The 21,597-nt window shown below is 55.2% G+C and overlaps 1 protein-coding gene, 1 long non-coding RNA gene and 1 pseudogene across 2 annotated transcripts in view; all 3 read right to left on the minus strand.

Moving 5' to 3' along the window:
• SEPTIN3 (septin 3) overlaps window positions 1–3,335 on the minus strand; it is a 23,439-nt gene extending 20,104 nt beyond the window's left edge. The window contains exon 1 of the mRNA XM_029955047.1: window positions 2,015–3,335. Within this exon, the coding sequence (XP_029810907.1) occupies window positions 2,015–3,335 (1,321 nt within the window). The remainder of the gene's footprint in view (window positions 1–2,014) is intronic.
• Window positions 3,336–13,922: 10,587 nt separating this feature from the next.
• LOC115304547 lies at window positions 13,923–15,055 on the minus strand (annotated as a pseudogene).
• A 181-nt stretch (window positions 15,056–15,236) lies between these two features.
• On the minus strand, window positions 15,237–20,172 carry LOC115304429. The gene is made up of 3 exons (XR_003914428.1): window positions 19,834–20,172; window positions 16,067–17,366; window positions 15,237–15,461 (listed from the first exon to the last, which is right to left on the minus strand). It is a non-coding gene; the product is annotated as an uncharacterized LOC115304429 (long non-coding RNA).
• Window positions 20,173–21,597: the final 1,425 nt, after the last annotated feature.

The raw sequence follows: 21,597 nt of genomic DNA on the forward strand, positions 1-21,597 counted from the left end.
GCTGTGCCTGCAACTCGGGCTGCCTGCCCGGGGAAGGTGCCCGCATCCCAGTCCCGATCCCGCCCCATCCCGCCCGCGGCCTCTTACCCTCCAGGCTGGGGCGGGGCGGGGGGCGCCGGGGACCGGTGGCAGCGACTAGCGGCGATGCCCGCGCGGGTCACGCGGTTAGTGGGGATGTTGCGCGGGGCTCAGCGCGCTTCTGCCCAGGCGTGGGCGCCTGCGGAGCCCTGAGTCTGGGGCCCGGGTTCTAGGCCCGGCTTTGGCATGGTGAGCGCTATGACCTTGAGCTGGTCAGGAACTTGCCTGAGCCTCCATTTATCCATCATAAAAAATTTTCATGCACTCAGTCACCATTAATGGACAGTGCATTGTCAGGCCCTGGGAGGCACAGGGATGAAGATGACCATTCTAGTTCTAGGTGGGGCGGCTGGGGGGCACAGGAAAGTTGGACTGTCCTAATGGAAAGGGCAGTGGTACGCATAGGGCACTCTGGTGGGCATCCTGGGGAGAGAGGGATTCTGGAAGAGTTCATGGGGAAGCTAGGGGCCAAGACAGAAGGGCAAATGGTGGTGGGAGGGAAGGGGAGGGCACTCTGGATAAAGACCCAGAGGGGTGAGCAGCATGGTGACCTTGGACAACTGACTGCCCCTGATGCAGCCAAAGCAGAGAAAATTCCAGATGGAAATATAGAGCTAGAGGCTGGAGAAGTCCAAAGTCTTGGAAGGCAGGCTAAGGAGCTGGACATTTGAGGGAAGTCAGTGAAAGTGCTGCAATCAAGATATGTGAGTCCCTGTGGCCGTGATGTGGAAGACTAAGAGCCCTGGGGGGAGGTGGGGGAGGGGGAGAAAGCTGTGGCATCACAGAGGCAGAGGGTTGGAGAGGAGGGAGTAGACAGCCAAGTACTGAGGAGGTAGATCAACAGACTTGGAAATGGACTGGTTGGGTGAAGGAGATGACAGATGAGGAAGAGGAAGTAACCCAGGTTTCTAGTGTGGCTGCGCCTGTAGCTGAGATCAGGGAGTGGAGTCAGTTCAGGAAGAAAAGGGCTGTCAGGGTTGAGGGGCCCAGCAGGCTGAGGGCTGTCCTCCTCTGCATTTCAGGAGAGCTGAGGTTGCAGAGGGAGGAGTGAAGACCAGAGCCTGAGGGAACTCCCCCAGACTGAATATGTAGGGTAAGGTGAGGGGGGTCTGACTTCCCAGAGACCCACTTAAGGCTTTGGACGGATGGGCTGCTTTCCAAGCTCCAGAATCTGAGCCTGTGCAATGTTGGGAATGTTGGACGGCCCAAAGAAGAATTCCAAGATCTGGGTCCCCACTAGCTCACTGCCACCAACCAACCACCTGCATGACTTTATAGGCATGTCACATCCTCTCTGAGACCTCTCCAGCCCTTGTGTTGACCTACTTAAAGCTCTACGCAAGGCTCCCATACATACAAGTCTCCAACTTCCCTTTTGGACTAAAGGGCTAGGGGTAGGGGATCAGGAAGAGCGTGCCAGGTGAGGCACCTTCCAAGCAATAGCTAGCTTCCTGAAAGGTGGAATGTGCATGAGTTAGAAGGTGTCAGGTGAGGTCACTACTCACATCTAGAGGAGGCTGGAGGGATGGCTGTTGGACAAATCCCCACTTACTGACGCACCGGGTACCTGTATTTTCATGTAAGTGGTTTGCTTTGAAAGCTGGACTCACAATCACCTAATTACTCCAGGGAACAAGGAAACAACCGTGGAAGATGCTAAAGGAAGAAATCAGCATAATTGGTCCTCTACAACTTATCCCTGTAAACTTCCCTTCTGGGGACTTCGCTCCAGCTCACCTGTGATCGGCAGGTTGGGACCCAGCTCAGGGTGCATCCCCTGCGTTCTGCCCATCAGTCCCATTCCCCTTGCCCCCAGCACATTCAGCTCTGACCTCGTAGCCCTACCTCCCTTTCCCGACCTGTCCATCTCTAGGCCAACGCATCCTGACCCCCTACAGCAGGGCACGACGCCCCCAGCCAAGCTCTTCACATTTACCTTTGGTTTCTCTGGCAAGGTCCTGCACGGTGGGCTCTGCGGCCCCGTCTGTCACAGCATCCACAGTAGCATGGTCCAGGGCTGGCTCTGTGCTTCTGCTTGGCATCAGTGGGTGGGTGGCTGATGTGGTCAGGTTAATGACTCTATCCAGGGTGGTCTCCCCCATGGCTGTGCCCAGCTTGCTTGTGTCCAAAGCAAAAGAATCCGTAGTTATGTCTAGCTCGGCTGTGTTTGCTCTAGCCAAAGCCATGGCTACGTCTGTCCTGGTGGTGCCCAGCTTGGCTGAGTCTGGTCCCACCAAATCCATGGCTCTACCCCCTTTGGTTGTATCTGACTGGGCTGTGCCTGCTGTAGCTAGGGCTTTGCCCAGCATCTCTGGGTCTGGGGTTACCAAATCCATGACCATGCCCAACTTGGTTGTGCCTCCTGTACCCAAGTCCATGGCTGTGCCCGGCTTGGTATCCAGAGCAGGGAACTCTGTGCCTATATCCAGCGTGGATGTGCTTGATGTGGCCGGACTGATGGTCAAGCCAGGTCTGTTGGTGGCCATTGTAGCTACAGGTCTGGCTGTGCCTGGCCTGGTTGTGTCCAGAGGAGCCAAATCCATGGCTGTCGCAAGACCCATGGTGGAGGTGGCCCTTGGGAGATGCAGCCGCGGTCTCGGGATACTCCGGAACCGGGGCTTGCCTCTTCCTGGAGGAGTCCTGGCAGTCACGTGGGCAGTCACTGGGACAGGGGGTTTCTGACCTATTGAGCCTGGCCCTGCAGGGCCTGGCGATTTCTGGACTAACCGCGATTGAAATGGCAGAGCCAGGTAGGAGCTCACCAGGGGCCTCTCCACTGTGGCCATTCTGCTGGGTTTGGCCAATCCTGGGTTCCCTGGGCCCTCAGAGTGAACTCTGCCCCCTGGCACTAGGGAAACAGATCGCGAGCCTGGGGTTGGCGGCCTCCCTCCTCCATGGGTGGCAGCCTCCCTGCCTGGAGTGGGCAGCTCTTCCCAGTGAGAAGGCGAGGGGTGCACGGGCCATGGCTGGCTGTTCTGACGGAGTGTTAAAGAGATGGAGCTGAGCTTCCGGGGTGCCGTCTCCAGCGGGGGCACACTGCGGGCCCTGGCTCCGAGACCCAGTCGGCCGGAGGCCTGTGGGATGTGGCTTTGAGGGAAGGCATCCAGATGGATGGTTTTTCTGAGGACAGGGATGAGGGGTGACGCCCCTCCAGGGAGCCTTGAGGAGCGGGCAGGGCGTCCCAGCAGGTGGCTGCGGGAGACGGACGTTCCAGGGCTGGGGGCTCCATGCTGCTGCATCTCAAAGTTGTGATCCATCCAGGACTACCCTAAACCAATCAACAGAGAGAAGAGACCAAGCAGGGGTGAGGTGCTAAGCGTGCATTGCTTTGATTCCTAGTTAACAGAGAGCACGAAAGCTTCTTTGCTAAGTAGCAAATTAATTTTTAGTTGTCGGTGTTTGCCAGGGTCTTATGAAACAAGACACTATTTTAAAATGTAACATATTCAAGTTATGGGAAAGATTATAGAGTAATTGTTAAAACATGATTATCATTTTAATATTACACAGCCACTAAGGTATGAAATCATTTTAAAGATCGTTCACTTTATAATGGGAAAAAATTGGCAAATATCTATGTATATAAAAAGCTTACTTCTAAATATAATTTTTAACACTGAGAAAACAGAAATGTATTACAAGAAATATATTTGCAAGAAAACTGGTGGGGCACCTGCGTGCTTCAGTCGATTAAGTGTCCGACTTCAGCTCAGGTCATGATCTCACAGTTTGTGAGTTTGAGCCCCACGTCGGGCTCTGTGCTCACAGCTCAGAGCTGTGACCCTGAAGCCTGCTTCAGATTCTGTGTCTCCTTCTTTCTCTGCCCCTTCCCCTGCTCATGCTGTCTCTCAAAAACAAACAAACAAACAAACAAACAAAAAAGAAAACTTGTAATATGTCAAGGCATAAAAGTATGGGATCCTCAGGGGCTTGGGTTTTATACTAGTTATCAAAAACACAAATATCTAAAGGCAAAACAAACAAACAAACAAAAAAAAGCCCTCCCAGCCTTGGGGCCTTGGTCTGAAAGAGTCTATTCAGGGACCCTGTAGGAGCGCAGTGGTTATTGGGAGCCTGTCAACCTGTCTTTTTCAGGAGGGGCCAGAGTGCCCGGGTTCCCACCCACGGCAGCCAAAGTAGGAGTCCAGGCATCCAGGTGGGAGGCCGAGGGATGACCCGTCTGGCCTGGGAACAGGGTCTGCCTCTGGGAGGCTTCTGCCCAGAGCCAGGAAAGAGCCAGAGCTGCAGAGGAGCCTGGTCAAGGGGCGGCTGGGGAAGTGAAGTAGCGAATGTTCTCGGGAGGAGGCTTGTCCAGGGAACAAGCGACAGCTCTGCCCCTGGGGAAATCTACCATCCCCAGCGGTGCCAGGCTGTGAATCGGGCAGGACTAAGCTGGAGGTGAGCGATGGGCAAAGCGTTAGCTCAGTGTTGGGCCTCAGAGGATGAAGGTTGGACCAGGGGCTGGGGTAGTTCATTCACACCCAAACCCCCAAGGTGAGGGTGTGGCCTCTTCCTGAACATCCTCCGCTGGACTCCCAGGCTGTAGGGGGTTGGTTGGTGTGGGGCTGGGGCGGGGGGGAGGTGGAGGAGGATAGAAGGCCACAGGTGCAGTGAAGACCAAGCCAGGCCACAATGAGGCTCAGCCCTGGAAGATGACCTCGTCAGATCTGCTGGTGGGAACAGTATGAAGGATCAGAGGGGAACAGAAGAGGAGGCAAGGAGAATGGCAGGGACTCCGTTGAAACAGTGGCAGGGGCGGGGGCAGGGGTGGGTGATACTGGAGAAGGCTGCCCAGCACAGGGATGGAAGCGACTAACCACCTGGAGGTGGGGAGAAATGGAGGTCAAGGACACTGACAGGTAGTCCGCATGGATGAGCCACCCCTAGGTGAGCTCCAGCGACCCCAGATGGCCAGCTGGCGCACACTCTGGGCTCCATCCAACTTGACCATTGGAACAAAGTTTTTTCTGTTGCTTTCTTTTTATTTTATTTTATTTATTTTTGAGAGCAAAAGAGAGCACGAGCAGGGGAAGAGCAGAGAGAGGGAGACATAGAATCCAAAACAGTCTCCAGGCTCTGAGCTGTCAGCACAGAGCCCGTTGCGAGGCTTGAACTTCCAGACCGCAAGATCATGATCTGAGCCGAAGTTGGATGCTTAACGGACACCTTGCTTTCAGCACAGCAGGCAGGCGGGGCTGCCAGGGGGGGCTCTCAGGAGAGGGCACGGCCCTAAAGCCAGGTCTCTAAGGACTGGAGTCTAAGGACTCTCACAGTGACATGCCAGCCCCTCTCCAGCCCCGTATTTGTATCCAAGACTGTGCAGCCTCCGTCACCCCCACTGAGCACGTCCCTCGGGCCTGCTCCCCTCCTTTATTCACAACCACACGTACCTGGATACGTGCACATCTACCCTGCACTTAACCCAAACACCTACCCTCAGTGTGCAGGCCCACGCAGAGAGAGCAGAGGCCTGTGGATCGGATTTCTGGGGCCCATTTGTTCCAGCGTCACCAGATCCCCACCCCTCACTGAGTCTACACTCCTGTCATCTGTCCCTTGGTCTTATCCCACCCACTCCCCCAAACACACACACACATAAATACCCACCTACCTTGACCAGCGGACAAGGAAGGCCCAGTGCTTCCTCAGTCTGGGACGGTGGGGCTGGAGAAGCCTCTGACCTCCCCTGCACCCAGACTCGGCCACTGTGACCAGCTCAAGGGCCTCTTCCCTCGGAGCCCGTCATGGGCCTCCACTCAGCCCCCAGGCCATAGTCCCCAGGCCTAGGGCCCAGACCTTTCCTGACCTGTCCCACCAGCTACTTCCCGAGCTGGGCCGGGCTCTGGGGCAGGGAGGGGCTGGCTCCTCAGCAGTGGGCGTCAGTGAATGGCTGCTCTGAGTCTCTGGAATCCCGAAGGGCCATGGAAGGCTCCTAATGGCCTGGCTGGGCTGCCCTGGACTCAAGGCCACCTGGGAGGGGGAGGGTGGTGCCCTGCTGCTGGCCTCCCCAAATCTACTCTAGCTCCCGCAGACTCTGACCTCTGAGAGCGGTCTCCAGTAAGAGCAAGGATATTCCAAATGCGGCCACGCTCTGGTGGTCCCGCGCCGTCCTCACTCCTGATTTCCCTCTGCGTTGCCCTCACACCCTGCCTAGTTCTGTGACCTTCAAGTCAACTTGCCCACCCACCTGAGTTCTTTTCTGGGACAGGCTGGAGTTCCTGGGAGCTAAAGCAAGGGCTGTCTGCTTTAACACCAGTCCCCCGAGCCCCTCCTCACTCCCACCGGACCCTCTACTAAGGTCCTGAAGATGTGCAGATGACCCAGCCCTGAGCCCGAGGAGACCCACTCTGTGGGCTGGGTCTCACCTGTCTCTGTCATCGCAATAGTAATAATAAGGATGGTGCTGATCATATCTGTTATTTACTGAACACTTACTATCGGCCAGACTCTGTGCCAGGACCGGGGAGGAGCTCACAGTCTGCTCGGGAAGACGGGGTCATAAACAGGTCCTTACGGTAACACAGCAGTGATGGTGGATGACATCTTTCCAGCACTCACCCTGAGCCAGAAATTAGGCTAAGAATCTCCTGTAATCTTCGCCTTGTCACCTGCTTTTTGCTGATGAGCACGCCACAGCCCACACAATGCCGTGAGGTCAGGTTGATTTTCCTGTGTATTGCTCCCCTTAGTCAGTGAGCTTCTGGAGCTGTGCTGGCCAATAAGAATATTCTACGATAATGTTCTGTATCTGTGCTATCCAGTGTGATAGCCACTAGCCGCTGGTGGCTAGTCAGCACTTAAAATGTGGCTACAGCGACCAAGGAACCGAATCGTTTTATTTCATTTTAAATTGTGTTGTCATATTGGACAGTTCTGAGGGGCCTGAATTTTCTTTTCTCTGGGTTCCACGGCCAGGCAAGAGTCAGCCTCATAAGCTTCTGTAGAATGAATGAATGAGTGAGTGAATGGTGAATATGTGGACCTTAAACCTTCATTCTCCCTTTCATCCGTTCTCTCCCTCTCAACCTTTGTTTTCAAACGTGGCTATTCTCTAATTACCAGGGCAACACCGCTGAAGTCCATAGGATGGGGGAGGGGAGCTGTCTGGAGTCCCTGCCCTGTCCCTTCTTGCTTTGAGGTTCGAGAACCAGCCCAGCTTGAGGAAGAACGGAGGTGTTTGGGGAGAGGCCAGCACAGTTCTGCCTGGACAGATTGGGCCGAGGGAGACTTTACTGGTCACCCCTACTGGATTGCATTATCTCCGAGAGGAAGATACCCTGAAAAGAAGTCAGGAGTCATTATACACCTGCTGTCATGTCACTTGTCTTTCTGGGCCTCAGTTGCCTTTGCGAATAGGTCCCAGATGCCTTCATATGATCTCTTCTGGCGTAAAGATCTAGAATTCCTGCCTCCAGCTCCCTGCCAGGACCTTGAGAACCAGGAATGAATCTGGTTCATGTCTGTATCCCGCTCCTGCCCATTGGCCCTGCTCTGTCCTCCAGGGTCGGGGGGGGGGGGGGGCGGCCTGGAGAAACACGGCCTGCCCAGTAATTACAAGCCTGGGTTCTGCTGCCCTCTAGTGGCCCAAAGAGGCAACGATCTCACATCTGTACTGCTGTTCTTTCCCACCCAAGGAAAGATCCACAGGCGCCTCCAAGGACAGACTTTCACCCAAGCAAAAAAAACCATTGTGGTGCCCTCCCAGACACATGGCACAGACTTTAGAGTCTCCAACTTGGGTTTGCTATAGCTGTGTGATTTTGAACAGGTCACAAGCCCCCTGAGCTCTTCATCTGTAGAAACGGGGATTGTGTCAGTCAGCCTGGGTTAAATTATACTGCAGTAACAAACAATTCCAAAATCCCAGTGGTTTATGACAACAAAGATTTACTTGTTCATCTCTCATGTCCACACTGATTTGGATCCATGGAGGCTCTGCTCTGAGTCGTCTTCACTCTGGACCCAGGCTGCCGGAGCAGCCCCATTCTGGAGCCTTTCTCCTCATTGTGTGTGGCAGGGGGAGGAGGAAGTGGAGAACTGAGCACTTGGTATGAAATGCTTTGGCCTGAGGGCACCTGGCTGGCCCAGTCCAGAGAGCATGCTGCTCTTGATCTCAGGTTATGAGTTCAAAACCCACGTTGGGTATAGAGATGACTTAAATAAATAAAAAAAAAATTTTTAAAGGAAGAAAAAGAAATGCTTTGGCCTGGACTCACTTCTGATCACAACTCACTGGCCAGCATTAGTCGCATGGCCCCACCCACCAGAGGGAGGTGGAGAGGTTAACCCTACTGCCCGTGAGGGTTGAAGAGCCAGAAATATTTGATGAACAGGACTGATGACCCACTTGCATGGTTGTGGGGATACAGTGAGAAGTGCAGTGAATTCAATCCGTGTTAGCCATTAAAGCTGTTACCTTGTAATTCTGTTTTCTTTTTGTATTTACCTTATGATTTCCTGTGATTTCCGCATCAATTCCACCTGCTTACGGCTGCAGGGAAATGGACATGCGCAGATTCACACAGTGACCCGGTGGCTGGACATCCAGCTCTCCAGGCTCCAAATTCCGAGCCCCTCCTACTATATGGGGCAGAGGAGAAGGGGCTTTGCCCACCGACGGTTCTCTGTGAGTGTGTTGACTGACAGTATGATGGTCTTTTGAGGGAGCCTGAAGCCTCTGCCCTCCCCCCAAAGCAGGTCTCTGGCCTTTCCAAGCCCTTCCTGCCCCGCCAGAGTGGAGAGCCCCGGGCAGGGAACAATGAGAAGCCTGTGCCACCCTCCAGGCCTGGAGTCCGAACATTGTGGCCATTCCTCCGCAGGGACCCTGCACATTCCCGCCTCCGGTCCTCCTGTTCTGGGCCTGGCCCAGACACACCCACCATATCCGGACAGCTCCCAGATGGTGCGAAAGCTAAGCTCACAGGACTCGGCAAAATCCCCCAAAACACTTAAAAACCTGCACAGCAGCTGTTTTTCCCCCAGGAAGGCTCTGAGCCATTCTAAACTCTGGGTGTCTAAGCAGGTGGGTAGCCCCCCGGCAAGACTTCCAGAGACCAGCCCATTCATCCAAAAAGCCTGCTTTCATGGAGGCCCTGCCCAGTGCCAGGCAGGCCGCGGGCTGAGATGAGGAGACACCATGGCTGCTCTCTACAGACATAGGAGCAAAATCACAGCGCAGGATGAGGGCTGTCATGGGGAAAGCTACTTGAGGGGTCAGGGAAGTCTTCCTGGAGGAGGCGGCAGTTGGCAAGTCACCAGGTTCTCTCCCTGGATCTAAGCCTTACTTGAAAAACCACCTTCTGCTCATTCATCTCCCCTCCCACCACATACTCGCTGACTTACTCACTGACATTCTGTGCTCCAAACACATGATACCACTCACAGGTGTGGGTTTTTTTTTAATGTTTATTTATTGTTGAGAGAACGCACACGAGAAAGGGGAGGAGCAGAGAGAAGGAAGAGAATCCCAAGGAGGTTCCATGATGTCAGTGTAGAGACCAATGCGGGGCTCGATCCCATGAACCCGTGAGATCATAACCTGAGCCGAAACCAAGAGTCAGATGCTTAACCAACGGAGCCCCCCAGGAGCCCCACCACTCATAGCTTCCAGCGAGGACTGGGTTCTCTCAAGCTCCTATGGCTCTGCGCTTGCTGACTCCTTTTCCCCTTCAGGAAAACTCTTATTCAGCCTTCAAAACCCAGCGGAGTTACATCCTCCGCTTTCTGTGACAAACCCCATCCACGAGAGTAGGCGTGTCTTCGGTTGTTTTCAGTTTCTCATGCATACGTCTCTTGCTGCAACGACACTTTTGTCATTTGTTTACACTTCTGTCCTCCCCCCAGTTTGTGAGCTCTTTTGATTCAGAAACGTTTTTGTCATTGTGTTCTTGGTGCCAGGCCTCAGTGCTGGGCCAGAACAGGTATGTGACATGCCTCTGTAGGGTTCCGGGGGACAGTTGTGTGATGCACACAGCACAGTGCTTCCTTCCCAACTACCTCCCGTAACATGTGCCACAACCCGGGGGCGGGAGGCGGGGGGCAGGCAGGGCAGGAGTGATCTGGAAACAACTGGCGGGTTATTTTTCTATGGAAAACCTGCCGTGAGCTGAGCACAATGCCAGGCACTGGCAGGGGACATTTATCTGGGCTTTAAGCACCTGTGATTCTCGGTGCCTGGCACACAGAAGTGCTTGGTGAATTCACATGCGTGTCTGAGAGCCGAGGAAGCTTGCCCGGGGACGATTTACGATTGTCAGGTCCTGACCTCCAGCTGCTCCCACTACAGCCCTCTGCCATGCACTGGCAGAGGGAAAAATCTGTCTTCATGGGCACTGACCTCTTTCTGAAGGCTCTGCCATCTGGGTCAACCCTCCTCCTTGTAAAAAAAAAAAATGCTGAGGATGCAGTCCGTTGCGTTAACACCCCATATGAGACATTTCTTTTTAGTATCTAGAAACAGAAAGTTGTCTTTCATGAAGATTCAGTCTCTCCCTTCTGTCACGTCATAAGAATAAAATGACCTCTTTGTGTTTCTTCTTTCCCTCCGCCAGGGAGGCTCAGAGATAGGTAATCGTACGACAGTAGGACTCAGAGTCAGACCACTTCCTTCTAGCCCCCATGTATGCGTGGCTTCATTAACGGAAATCCTCTTGTGTTCTTTATGAGAAGAGCAGGTGTAAACAAACATTTAAGTAAGAAGCCCTGGGAACTGGGGAAGGGCCCCGGTCTGAGCCTTAGGCTCCCCCTGGCAGCCATGTACGGAGGCGGACGTCCTATGAGAATGAATGGCCACTGCCCAAGCCTCAGCAAGGTCACAGTCAACATCCTCCCTGCCAAGGTTATGAGTTTATACCCTTGAACACGTTCACACCTCTGACCCAGTGTGGCCAGAAGCTTTATTATTTATTTTTTTAAGTCTTTTTTTTCAAGTGTATTTATTTACTTTGAGAGAGACAGAGACAATGCAAGCGGAGGAGGGGCAGAGAGAGAGGGAGAGAGAGAATCCCAAGCAGGCTCTGTGCCGCCAGTGCAGAGCCCGACATAGGGCTCGAACCCACAAAAACATGAGATCATGACCTGAGCCGAAACCAAGAATCAGATGCCTCACTGACTGAGCCACACAGGTGCCCCAGAAGTTTTATTTTCAAAGAGGAGTCAGAAAAGTAGATTTTTCACGTGAAATCTCCTGACTTATAAATGTTGCCAATTAATTTGCTTCCCACGCCCCAAAACACTGTGTTGGGCCACACAACAATCTGGTTATAGGCCAGGTCTAGCCTGAGGCCCTTCCAGGCCTGGCCAGTCCAACAGGGCCTTCTGGGTGTGTTTGGACTGGGGCCTGGGGGACAATTTACATAATTTCTTCTTAACGCTCCCCTCTGTTCCAAGAGAACGGCCTTGTTCTGAGATGACCCCAGCCCCGGGCCATGTTGGTCCAGGAGGGCCCTGACCCAAGCTGGGCCACACGTAGGACACTGCCCCAGCCTTGGATGAGTGGTTTAAAATAGGGGTCTGAGGGGCACCTGGGTGGCTCAGTCGGCTGAGCGTCTGACTTTGGCTCAAGTCATGATCTTGTGGTTCGTGAGTTTGAGCCCTGCCTTAGGCTCTGTGCTCAGAGCCTGGAGCCTGATTTGGTTGGATTCTGTGTCTCCCTCTCTCTGCTCCTCCCCTGCTCACACCCTCCCCCTCTCTCTCAAGAATAAATAAACGTTAAAAAAATTAAAAAATAAAATAAAATATAGGCGTCTGACCTAGAAAGAGCCAATGAATCCCTCCCATGTGCTTGTACTTGAGGCCAGAATGGGGGCACAGGTAACTAGCTCCAGTGGCCGGAGCAGGTAGAATATCTAACTTGGCCAGCAGGTGGCCATGATCAGGGGGTCAGGCGGTGACTCATGAAATAGGTGCGCAGAAGCAAGAATGAAAAAATGGTGTGAGAAATGGGGCATCTGGGTGGCTCAGCTGGCTAAGCGTCTGACTCCCGATTTCACCTCAGGTCACGATGTCACAGTTCATGAGTTCGAGCCGGCACGGGGCTCTGTGCTGACAGTGCAGAGCCTGGTTGGGATTCTCTCTCCTTCTTTCTGCCCCTTCCCTGCTCATGCTCTCTTTCTCTCAAAATAAAGAAAGAAAAAGTTTAAATCAGTGTGAGTCTGAGTGCCTGGTTCTCGTCGTCCTGACCCCTGCTGCTCTCCTGTCCTGCTGGGCCTCAACGGCCCAGTGTCCTCGTGAAACCCAAGCCCGGGGAGTTGGGGGTCTATGATGTTTCTTGCACTCACGCACGGAGCATGTGCTTGGGTCCTTTCCGGTCTTGCCTCTGACCAGGACTGGGAGTCAGTTTTCTGATACGCGGGTAGCACTGAGCTTCTAACCCCAGCACCTCGGCTCTCACACCTCACACCTCTGCTCACTTAACTCAAGAAATCCAGAGCCTCAGAAGATAAGAAGTGTATCCCCCTCAGGGAAGGGAGCCCAGAATATATTGGAGCTGGCCCTGCCAGAGAAACTGAGGCCGATCGGGACCAACTACGCGGTGGGTGGTGCTGGTCCCCCCTCCATTCTTGGGTGGGTCTCCAGTGGGTCTCCAGAAAACCCACTCACTCGCCAGCCTCCCTCTGCCGCACCCTGCCTGCCCTGACAGCCGGACTCAGAGCCCCAACACATATGCTCACCAGATCCCGGAGGCTTCCGTCCACCCTTCCCCTCCCTCAGGCTCCCAGTCTCAAACCAGGTGGTTTGAATCCCCTGGATGGCCTGGGTGGGTTATTTCTCTCTGTACTTATTTCCTCCTCTGTAAAACAACGTTCTCGCTCCCACTATTTTTCACCCAACACCCGTTCCTTCTTTTAGGCCCTACCCCGGCCCCCCTACTCAGACTATGTGATCAGAAGGCTGACTGCCCTTGGCTGCAGTGGTGGGCACCAGAACCGCCTGGCCATCAGGGCACCCCATGCCCTGAGCTCATGCGCCCTGGGGGCCAACAGGAGTCCATCCCCTGAGCTTTCATGCAACAAGATGCATGCTCTCCCCAGAAATCAAGGTGCTAAGGGCTGTGGGAGCCTGGGACAGCCGGGAGAGCTTCCCACCACCTGGGAGTGAAGCCCGCAGAAAGGAAACAGGACTGAGGGAGACAAGGAGATGGACAGACAGATGGCATGTCCTGGTGGCATCCTTGAGCCAAGCCTGAGTCTGGCACCAAACCCTTTTATTTCAGCTGTTTTCACTTTGGTGTCTTGTGCCTGCACAAGGCCTGGGTGGCAGTGAGGGACAGCCACATGGGAAGGGGTTGGGAAAATCTCCCCAGGCTGCAGAATGCCCTGCTGGTGAGGCGGGCACAGCAGGGCCAGGCTGGGGTGAGGCCAGAGAGGCACCGAGGGCACAGGATTGAAGGTGGCACCTCGGGCTTCTGCTAGCTGGTTCTGCAAGATGGCGTACGCATGACCTGGTGTATGCAATTCAGTCCCCTGAGGCCGCCTTTGCCTTCCTGCGTCCCTTAGAGGGGCCCGTGCAAGAGGGAGCCCTGGTCTGGGGTCTGGAGATCTGGTCCAAACCTCAGCCCACTGCCCTGTGGCCTCAACAAATCCTACGACAATGGAATGGTAGTTGTGCCCGTGTTTGTTCTCCCCCCTTCAAGGAGGCGGACTTTATCTTTTTTTTTGAAAGAGAGCAAGCGAGCAGGATAAGGGCAGAGAGAGAGGGAGAGAAAATCCTCAGCAAGCTCTATGCCCATTCCGGAGCCTGATGCCAGGCTTGATCTCAGGACTGTGAGATCATGACCTGAGCTGAAATCAAGAGTCATCAGGCTTAACTGACTGAGCTACCCAGGCGCCCCAAGGAGGTGGACTTTTTTTTTTTTTTTTTAGTTTAGCACCATTTATTAAGTGATCTCAGCGCTGTTGTAGCTGCTGCGTGTCAGCCTGTTCTGAAAACATAAGATGCTCTTCCCATTCCTCTTGTCCAGGACAGAAGGATCTTCCAGGTAGCACGCCAACGGAACAAGAGACTCCCATGATGCCAGCTTCAATGACGGTGCCATCCAGAGAGGGGGAGGGTCAGGGCACATTCAACCGCGGCTTCCAGAGGTTTTGAAAAAGGTGTCTTTGGGGGCCCAGCCTGCCTGGCATTTTGACACTGTCGGTGTGGGTTTTGTACTCCATAATGGCGTTGGGAGGTAGGTTAAGCACTCATCGAAGCGTATCCCGGATTCGGGCTGTGGTTGCTTGATCACTGGCGGTCTTATTCCATATTGAAATAATGTCCTCCTGGAACCGGACAGAGACCACAGCCCCACAGGTCTCCTCCCCAGCCATGAGCTGCTCCCCCAGCACGGCCAGGATAAGACTCTCCCAGCAACGGGACGCCAAGCCCTTCCGCAGCCGAATAACCCACTTGCCACCATTTTTATTTGCATCATCCTCCCGCATAGGCTTAATCCCTTCTTAGAAGAGATGGAAGTCACTGTGGCCTGTCAGGTCCCCGGGACGCACCATGTGGCTGTAAAACCTGCAGAACTGCTCCACAGAGGCGAAGGTGCTGATCTGCTTGAGGTTCTGTTCATAGCTCTGGGGGCTGGTGGGGCGGCCGGGGGTCCTCCTGGAGTACCAGAAGGTGTAGCTGTACTGCAGCGGGTGCTCTGCTGGCCCAGGGACAACAGCCTTCCTCTTACCGCTGCCCTGACCCTTGTCCCGTTCCGATTTTTCCTTCTCACCATCTTTCTGTGTGCTGTTTTCTTCATTCTGGTCATGGTCCCCACTGTCATCGTCCTTCAATGCATCGAACTTGTTGTTCATCCGCTCACCGCCGCTGTTGCCCAGAGGTGGACTTTTTAAATGAACACACAGCGCCCCCCCCGCAGCTGAAGAATACACTTCCCAGCCTCCCTTGCAGCTACAAGTAGCCATATGACTAAGTATTAACCAGTAGGGGGGCGCCTGGGTGGCTCAGTTGGTTAAGTGTCCGGCTTCGGCTCAGGTCATGATCTCACAGTTTGTGGGTTCGAGCCCCACATCGGGCTCTGTGCTGACAACTAGCTCAGAGCCTGGAGCCTGTCTTCCAATTCTGTGCCTCCCTCTCTCTCTCTGACCCTCCCCTGCTCACTCTCTCTCTCTCTCTCAAAAATAAATAAAACATTAAAAAAAATTTTAAGTATTAACCAGTAGGATAGAAGGGGATGGGGGGGAGCAGCCACCACGGAGTGTCCTCCAAGGAAGGAAGGGGTCACCCTTGCCTCCGCCTTGCTGCGAGGGGTGCAGATGAAGCCTCTGGACTCTGCCAGCCATGGCGTCATCCAGTCACAAGGATGCAGCCACAGAGAAGCACAGATCCCTGAACACGTCTGGAACTAGCCATCAGACCGGCTCCGGAAAACCTCCCCATGGAAGGTGCTGGAAGAAAGAAAGAACACTCTATTTGGTTTAAGGCCCTGTTATTTTTGCGTCTCTGGGCCTGAATCATATCCTAACTGGCACTCCACCCCATGTACTCCAGCTAACGGTCTTGGTTGTCCCAAGTAGGGGGAGGGGTGAGAGTTACTGGTTCCTAGTGGATGGAAACCAGAGATGCTCACCACCCCACACCACGCAGGACAGCCTCCCACAACAATGACTGGGCTCGGGGCAACTGGTGGCTCAGTGGGTTGAGCGTCCGACTTCAGCTCAGGTCATGATCTCATGGCTCTGTGGGTTCAAGCCCTGCATTGGGCTCTGTGCTGACAACTCAGAACCTGGAGCCTGCTTCGGATTCTGTGTCTCGGCCTTTCTCTTTCTACCCCTCCCCTGCTTGAGCTCTGTCTCTCTCTCCCTCAAAATAAATAAATGTTAAAAAATTTTTTTAATTAAAAAAGAATGATCTGGGCTAAAATGTTAATAGTGCCACTGCAGAGAAATTATGTCACCTGCCCTCTCTCAGTGTCTCCATCCCTAAAAAGAGTTTTACAGCACTATTGTGGTTTTTTTATGAAGAGCCAGTGAGATGACAGACATGACCCTACCTTCAGGAAGGGAGACGGTCCTGCAAAATTAGTCATGAAGTCTTTATTATTGCAAGAAACTAGGAGGGAAGGAAGCCGCAGAAGATAGCGAGACAGGCTGCCAATGGATGTCCAAGATGAGGCAGCAGCGTTCCCCACAGGAGGAGGGCTCCCTGGGGGGGTTAGGGCGGCAGGGGGCTGGTGCTGGGGGCTGCAGTTCAGGGCAGGGAGGGTGAGGAGGGCAGGGGCCTTGGGGAAGGGGAGAGTAGAGCACTCTGGCCCGGGGCGGGGGGGGTGGGGACAGGAGGGGCCGGGGCGGGAGCACCGCTGTGGGCAGCCCATGCGTGATCACAGGCTCATCCGGTTCCCCCCACCCCCCACCCTGCCTGGGGCCCCCACTCTCTCCCTCTTACACATACATACCTGTGTGCCTCCCTACCCACCCACTCCCCCCAGACTCTCTCTCTCTCTCTCATACGCGTGCACACACACACACACACACACCCCTCCATCCTCTATGGTCTCACCCTTCTGCACACCCCATCACACACACCATCAATGCCAAGTCTGAGTCCAGAGGGGTCGGGCTGGGCTGGACTGAGCAGACGTCCCTCCAAACAGGGCCCCTTCCTTGGGTCCGCTTTGCAGCCGGTCTGTGAGGCTGCAGGGAGGGGGCCTCGGGTGGAACGGGCCATGAGTTTCACCAGGGCTTCAGTGGGGAAGTGCGAATCTAGACACTTAGGACAGGCAGGGGCAGCGGTGCCTGACTCCAGGTGAGGGGCAAGAGTGCTCGGGCAGCACAAAGGCACTGGAGGCCAGTGGGGGGATAAATCCAGAGCTGGGGAGGGCAGAGGTGGAGTGAACTGGCTTGACGTGGAAAGCAAGCCCTGTGCCGGCAGCAGTGACACCTCAAGATACCTGGGGGGCCCCACCTCACCAGGTGCAGCCAGAGTCCACCGGGGGCACCCAGAAGCCTCTGCTGGGAGAACCTAGGCTGCGCAGGGGTGGCCTGGAGGACCAGACGTTGTCCTCTCTCTGCCGCAGGGTCTCCAGGCTGGGCGAGGCGGGGGAGGGCGCCTGGTTTCCCAGCGCAGCTCAGCTCAGACCTCTGGGCCTCCGAAGGCCAAGTTGTCGCGGACCATCAGGGTCTTGCGGAGGTCACGGTCCACCAGGGGGCGCTGCATGCGCCACTTGTGCGCCTCCTGCAGGCCAGGCTCGAAGTAGTAGATGCAGGCGCCGAAGCCCACCAGGATGAGCACGGAGATGACCAGGTACACCGGCACGAACCAGTCCAGGAAGTGCGGCATCGCGGCGGCCTCAGCTGCAGAGACACGGGCGGTGAGTGCTGGCGGAGGCGCCCCTTGGCCCACCTGCCAGCCCGGAGGGAGAGGCGCAGGCTTGGCGCAGCCAGGAGGTGCGAGCATCTCCTTACAGATGGGAAGACTGAGGCCAGGAGAGTGGAGGGCAGTGACTCAGCAGCCTGCCCCCCTCCCCCACGCCAAGAAAGAGCTGCTCCCATCGCTAGGTGTGGGGGAGGGGACCACCTGGCTCCTACCCATCCTTTCAGCAGCTTAACAGAGCCGAGGGCCAGACCTGGCTCAATCCCTCTCAGGCACATGTGCCCTCAGGCAAGCTGCGTGACTTCTCTGGGCCTCAGCAGCCTTGTCCCCTGTGGAAGGGGACACGAACAGAGCCTAGCGGGGATTCTGAGCACGCAGTAAAGGACGACATGGCCTAGGCCTCCTCCTCGCCACCCCTCCCCGCCCTGACTGTGTTGTCTCAGAGGCTGCTGCTTGCCAGGCCTCACAGATGAGTGGGTCCCCAGCCACCCACACATCCTGGCAGGGTGTGGCTTGGTGAGCAAACACCCATCCCCAGGGGATCTGGTTGATAACAGGGTCTGCACAGGCTCTCGAATTCAGGCCCATGCCCAAGTTCATAATTATAAGACTGTGCACACGAGCAGCGGCCCAAAATCCTTGGGCCTTGGGTTTCCACATCGGGAAAGTAGGAATGAAAATAACACCCGCCTAGACCATATGGCTGCTGTGACAGTTCAGTGAGCTGATTTATGTAAAAGACTTGGAATTAGTGCCACCTCGTTTGTTCTTACTCTCTGAGCCTCAGTTTCCTTATCTGTAAAATGGGGAGAAGAAGCAGGATCCATTTCCTGAGGTCGCCGTGAGTATTTGACAAGATGATGCCGAAATAGCGTCTAGCACGAGGCTGCGTGGCGCAGAACCGGCCCTCGGGTAACATCACCTACCGTTATTTCCCGGGGACCAGTGGCGGGGAGGCAGGAACGTGGAGCGCAGCAGGCACAAGGTGCTTCATAAATGTTACATGCACCCAGACCCCTCAGAATGTCCCAAAGGTACCCATGTCTGTGCTCTGCCAACCTCCCCAGCCTACCCGGCATCACCTCGTACTGCTTGCCAGTCACCTCGGTGCACCTGCCTATCATCTAGTCTCTATCTTTCATATGCTTTCATTTCCCCCAGGACATCCTTTGTACTGCGTTCACGTGGCAAACTCCTATTCATACTTCAAAAGCCAGATCACAGACCCTCTCTTCCAGAAATGGGATAAAGCAGGACCCATTAAGCTACCCTCAAATCCTGCCTGAGGTACATAAAAGGGGTGAGAAGCCCCACCTCTGCCTGCCCAGGCAGGGAGAACATTCTTAGAATGTGTTCACAGACCTTATGCGGGGCCTATGGGGGTAGGTGTTACTGTCTCCCTTTTACAGATAAAGAAACTGAGGCCCAGATGGGTTCACTAACTTGCCCTGCATTACCCAGTTGGAAGGGAACTAAGAGTGGGCCCCCAAGCCCCCAGAGATGTCCCGAGGTGTGAGTCTGCAGGGTGGGTAAAGACACCTGAGCAGGACGAAATGAACAAGGTCCACCTTGGCTTCTGGGGAGGGAAGAGGGGGGCGGGTGGGACGGCCTCCAGGACAGGCTCAGACCTCTGTCCCCAAACGCCAGCTGCTCTTGTCTGTTACTTCCCAGGTGGGTCTTCAAGGCGGGCTGTGACCCCGGAGGGGGGTGGGGAGACGCTGCTTCCCTGTGCTGGATCCCTCCTGATGCCCGCCCCTGCCCCCCAGGGTGCCCACTGGCTATTCTGAAAAACGGGTCTCAAGGTGCCCTATCCATGGAGGGATAGCATGAAGAGTGCTGCACCATGCCCTCCTAACCATCTGCCTTTGTGGAAAGCCAAAGAGAGTTCAGAATAGCTTGGCGCTGCCTGCGCTGAGAGGAAGTTGGGAAAGGGGGCTCCCAAGCCGGAAGGCTGCTCCAAACTAACCTGAGGCCAAAAGATTCGTGTCTCACCCTTGGCCGCCGGCAGGACCCCAGTTCCCTTGTAGCTTAAACACGAGAATGAGGGACTTGGGCAGAGTTGTAGCAGTTTTGGCTACAATGGAGCGGATCTGCAGAGCACAGCTTAGGGTCCCCCAACCTCTCCGGCCCCGTGAACAAAACCATTCGGGGGCAGACTGAGGACCCTAGACCTTCTCCTAGCTGAAACAAATCAGTCACTCACCTTCTGTGTGACCTTGGGTTTACTCCTCACCCTTTCTGGGCTGCAGGGTTCCCCATGCACAGTGACAAGGTGGGAGAGGGGGGTTTCTAGATGGATCTGTAAGGAATTTTCCAGCTTCCACTCTAGCCAAAGTCCCATCCAAGACAGTGTGAGGGCTGTAGAGCCCCTCTTTCTGCCTCTCAAGCATTGGCACTGCTTGGTGCCCCCCTCCCGCCCCCCACCCCGCCGCGTGTTCGCAGACCCACCTCAAGCCTGTTCCGGGGACTCTGTGCTGAGCATGCAGCCTCGGTCCGAGCAGCTCAGTGTCGACCTGTAGACTCAGTCGTTGCTGCTCTCCCCAGAGACACTGCCATCTGCAGCCGCCCTGGGTGCTGGAGGCAGAGAAAAGGCGAGGCCGATGCCCCCCCTCCCCTCCCGGGGGAGACAGAGCTTCTCAGGCCGGGGCTCTGACCAGGCCAGGAGGGGGCAGTCCCGGGCTGGCAAGGCACACTGGTAAGTCTCCCTGCCCACAAGGAGACCCTTCCCTCTGCCCCCTACCCTCAGGATGGCAGGAGGTGGGACGTGTCTCAGCCAATCAGCAGCCTGGCAGAGCGAGGGCTTTATCCTCCGTTGCCCTGGCAACCAGCCTTCTCTTCAGGATCCCTCGCATTGTGCACGTGGTACAGAAATGACAGGGCAGGGTTGGGAGAATTCGGGGCCGGATGGGAACCACCCCGGAAGGCTGCTGAGCCCCGTGGTTGCTTGCTGAGCCTGGAGAGGAGGGAACCCCAACTGAGATAAATGGTAGAGTTTGGAGGCTTGCCGTTTGCAGGTAGGGAAAGGTGACGGTCCCTAGCAAGCGGTGGGGGACACAGAAGTAGTGACTAGTAGAGCCAACGATGGTCATATTGTCATAGAGGAGAGAATCCATACTGAGACAGGGACTCTGGACATACCGGTTCAATGTGGACAGTGCTTTCATTTCCGTCTTCCAAGGCCACACAGCAAGCAAGTCACAATGCCAGAGTCAGAGCCTAGCCAGGCCTTCAGGCCCCCACACAGATTCTGCCTCACCAGCGCCCCCAGGTTCCCTGGCTGGGATCTGGCCTCAGATGTCCGTGATTCCCAGGCACTGAGCACCCCCACCTTCCAGGCAGGGCCCCACACGTCACTTCATTCTGCTCTCAGTGCTGTAGAGAGCCCACGTGGGGATGAGCCGGGATGCTGCTTACCTGCTCCTTCCTCTAGGTCACCCAGCTTCTCAGTAACAAAACCAGGGAGCGGGGTGGGGTCAGGGGTCTGCCCCCCAAGCCTGGGCCTTCCCTCCTGTGCTACGGACAGAGTGTCAGCAAAGTGTCAGGGGCCCGCTGTGCATTCCATAAACAGCCATGGTTATTGGCTCAGGAGGACAGAGCAGCCCCGGACCTGTGGGGCGGGAAAGAGGCTTCGAGGAACCACCTTCCCAGCGAGGCCATTTCCAGAAACCTGAGGACAAGCAGGTGGGGAAGGCTATGGGGAAGATGCCCTCAGGACCCTGGGTCCCCACCCCACAGACACCCTGCCAGCTCTGGGCCCACCTGGACCCCTGGTAGGTCCTCGCCAGCATATAGAGGGCAAGGGGAGTGTGTCTAAGTTCACAGAGCAATTTGTATTAAGACAAAGTACACAGAATAAAATACAAATCTTTTTTTAAATTTCTTACGTTTATTAATTTTGAGAGAGAGCATGCACGCGTGCGTACACGTGCATGTGAGCAGGGGAGGGGCGGAGGGAGAGGGAGAGTCCCAAACAGGCTCCTCATTCACCCCAGAGCCCAACTCAGGGCTTGATCCCACAACTGTGAGATCATGACCTGAGCCAAAATCGAGAGTTGGCCGCTTAACCAACTGAGCCACCCGGGCGCCCCAGTAAAATACAAATCCCAAGTGAGGAATGCTTCCCAGTGTATGTACCTGTGATCAATGTCTAGGATAGTTCCATCACCCCAGGCCTGTCCCTCCTGCCTCTTGCCAGTCAATACCCCGTTCCCA

Source organism: Suricata suricatta, chromosome 10, assembly GCF_006229205.1.
Source record: "Suricata suricatta isolate VVHF042 chromosome 10, meerkat_22Aug2017_6uvM2_HiC, whole genome shotgun sequence".
In the NCBI taxonomy this organism is placed as follows: Eukaryota; Metazoa; Chordata; class Mammalia; order Carnivora; family Herpestidae; genus Suricata; species Suricata suricatta.